We start from the raw sequence: 2,416 nt of genomic DNA on the forward strand, positions 1-2,416 counted from the left end.
TCTGTTTTAGTAAAGGGAAACTAAACCCAATGTTTTTCCTTTATGATTCGGATAGAGCTACATTTAACCACCAATCAGCAAGTGCTAGCCATGTGCTGAACCTAAAATAGTCTGTCTCCTAAGCTTTCATTCCTGCTTTTTCAAATAAAGATACCAAGAGATCAAAGAAAAAATGATAGGAGTAAATTAGAAAGTTACTTAAAATCGCTGCTCTATCTGAATCATAAAAGAAAAATATTGTGTTAAGTAGTTTTTTTATACCCCATAATCCCCTTAAAGGGATACTAATCTCACCCTATATAAAATGAAGCAACAGAACTCCCCTTTTGTAACAACTGACCTATCAGAAACCAGGAAATACAGAACAGTATCCAACTAGCAACCTCATAATTCTTTACCCAATAGGCAAAAAGAAGCCACCGAATGCCTGAATGGTTAGCAATTGGATGCAAAATAAGCTAGTACAGAAAGCATTTAGATAAATGCCATCAAATCAGATGAGCATATAGCAGCTATTAGAACATTGAGTTTTCCTAATTAAAGATTCTAGGTAATCCTCCAACTATTAATACACAAATAGCCGGAAAATATAGAGAATTTTCTGCATTATTAAAGTTGCAGTTCTTACCTTTCATTGTTTCAAAGATACAATAAAGATATTAACCTTTTGTATATTAGATATAACTTGGAACGCTAGCAAATACTTTGTATGTTATTAAAGGGACAGACTACACTAAAATTATTATAGTTTAAAAAGATAGATAACGCCTTTACTACCCATTCTCCAGCTTTGCACAACCAACATTGTTACATTAATATAATTTATAACCTCTAAATTTTTGTCTGTTTCTAAGCCACTACAGACAGCCTCTTATTACATGCTTTTTTTATTTGCTATTCACAACAGGAGACTGCTAGTTCATGTGGGCCATATAGAGACTGTTGGGCTCATGCCCGTGGAGTTATTTATGAGTAATTGGCTAAAATTCAAGTCAATAGATAATAAATAAAAAGTCATGTAGATCAGGGGGTTGTCAAAAGAGGCTTATATACAAGGTAATCACAGAGGTTAAAAGTATACTAACACAGTTCACTGTGCAAAACTGTGGAATGGGTAATAAAGGGATTATCTATCTTTTTAAACAATAATAATTTTGGAGTAGATTGTCCCTTTAACAAGCAAAAGCATTCATCACATGTTTTTTATTTAGTTCTGAATAGTTATGGAAAAATTCCCCACATTTAGAACATGAATATTCTTCCTTTCCTGTATGATGAATTTTCTGATGCCTAATAAGATTTGGTTTCCGGGTAAAACTTTTCCCACATTCAGAACATGAATATTCTTTTGCTCCTGTATGAATAGTCTGATGAGTATGAAGATGTGACTGCTGGGAAAAACATTTACCACATTCGGAACACGAAAATCCTCTTACTCCTGTATGCATTTTCTGATGTCTAATAAAATTTGATTTCCGGGTAAAACATTTTCCACATTCAGAACATGGAAATGCCTTCTCTCCTGTATGAATTTTCTGATGAGTAACAAGACTTGATTTCTGGATAAAACATTTCCCACAGAACACGAAAATGCTCTTTCTCCTGTATGAATTTTCTGGTGCATAATAAGGCTTGATTTCATAGTAAAAGATTTTTCACATTCAGAACATGAAAATGCTTTCTCTCCTGTATGATTTTTCAGATGATAAATAAGACTTGATTTCATAGTAAAGCATTTCCCACAGTCAGAACATGAAAATGTTTTTTCTCCTGTATGAATTTTTTGATGACTAATAAGATTTGAATTCTGGATAAAACATTTCCCACATTCAGAACATGAAAATGCCTTTTCTCCTGTGTGAATTTTCTGATGTTTAATAAAATTCAATTTCCAGGTAAAATACTTCCCACATTCAGAACATGAAAATTCTCTCTCCCCTGTATGGATTTTCTGATGTTTAATAAAATTTGTTCTCCATGTAAAACATTTTCCACATTGAGCACATGAAAATGCTTTCTCTCCTGTATGAATAGTCTGATGTTTAACCCCTTAAAGACCGAGGACGTGCAGGGTACGTCCTCAAAAAAAGGCATATAACGCCTGAGGACGTACCCTGCACGTCCTCTGTGTGGAAAGCAGCTGGAAGCGATCCTGCTCGCTTCCAGCTGCTTTCCGGTTATTGCAGTGATGCCTCCATATGGAGGCATCCTGCAATAACCTTTTTAAGCCATCCGGTGCAGAGAGAGCCACTCTGTGGCCCTCTCTGCACTGGAGATCAGTGGCTTACAGCGTTGGTGGGTGGGAGCTGGACCGGGAGGCGGCCATTGATGGCCCTCGTGATGTGGAGGGGGGCATGCCAGGGGGCGCGCACTGACGCGTGCACGGGAGGGTGGGGGCGGGCGCGTGCACGGGGAG

At 37.1% G+C, this 2,416-nt stretch overlaps 1 protein-coding gene across 1 annotated transcript; it reads right to left on the reverse strand.

The window, feature by feature from the left end:
* Window positions 1–1,172: 1,172 nt before the first annotated feature.
* Window positions 1,173–2,041, reverse strand: LOC128635999 (gastrula zinc finger protein XlCGF71.1-like; the record flags this gene model as incomplete). Its single annotated transcript, XM_053689073.1, has 2 exons — window positions 1,173–1,514; window positions 1,595–2,041. Coding segments are annotated over 2 exons (789 nt in total), but the record flags the coding sequence as incomplete, so codon positions are not given.
* Window positions 2,042–2,416: the final 375 nt, after the last annotated feature.

The sequence above is a fragment of the Bombina bombina genome, chromosome 7, assembly GCF_027579735.1.
Source record: "Bombina bombina isolate aBomBom1 chromosome 7, aBomBom1.pri, whole genome shotgun sequence".
NCBI lineage: Eukaryota > Metazoa > Chordata > Amphibia > Anura > Bombinatoridae > Bombina > Bombina bombina.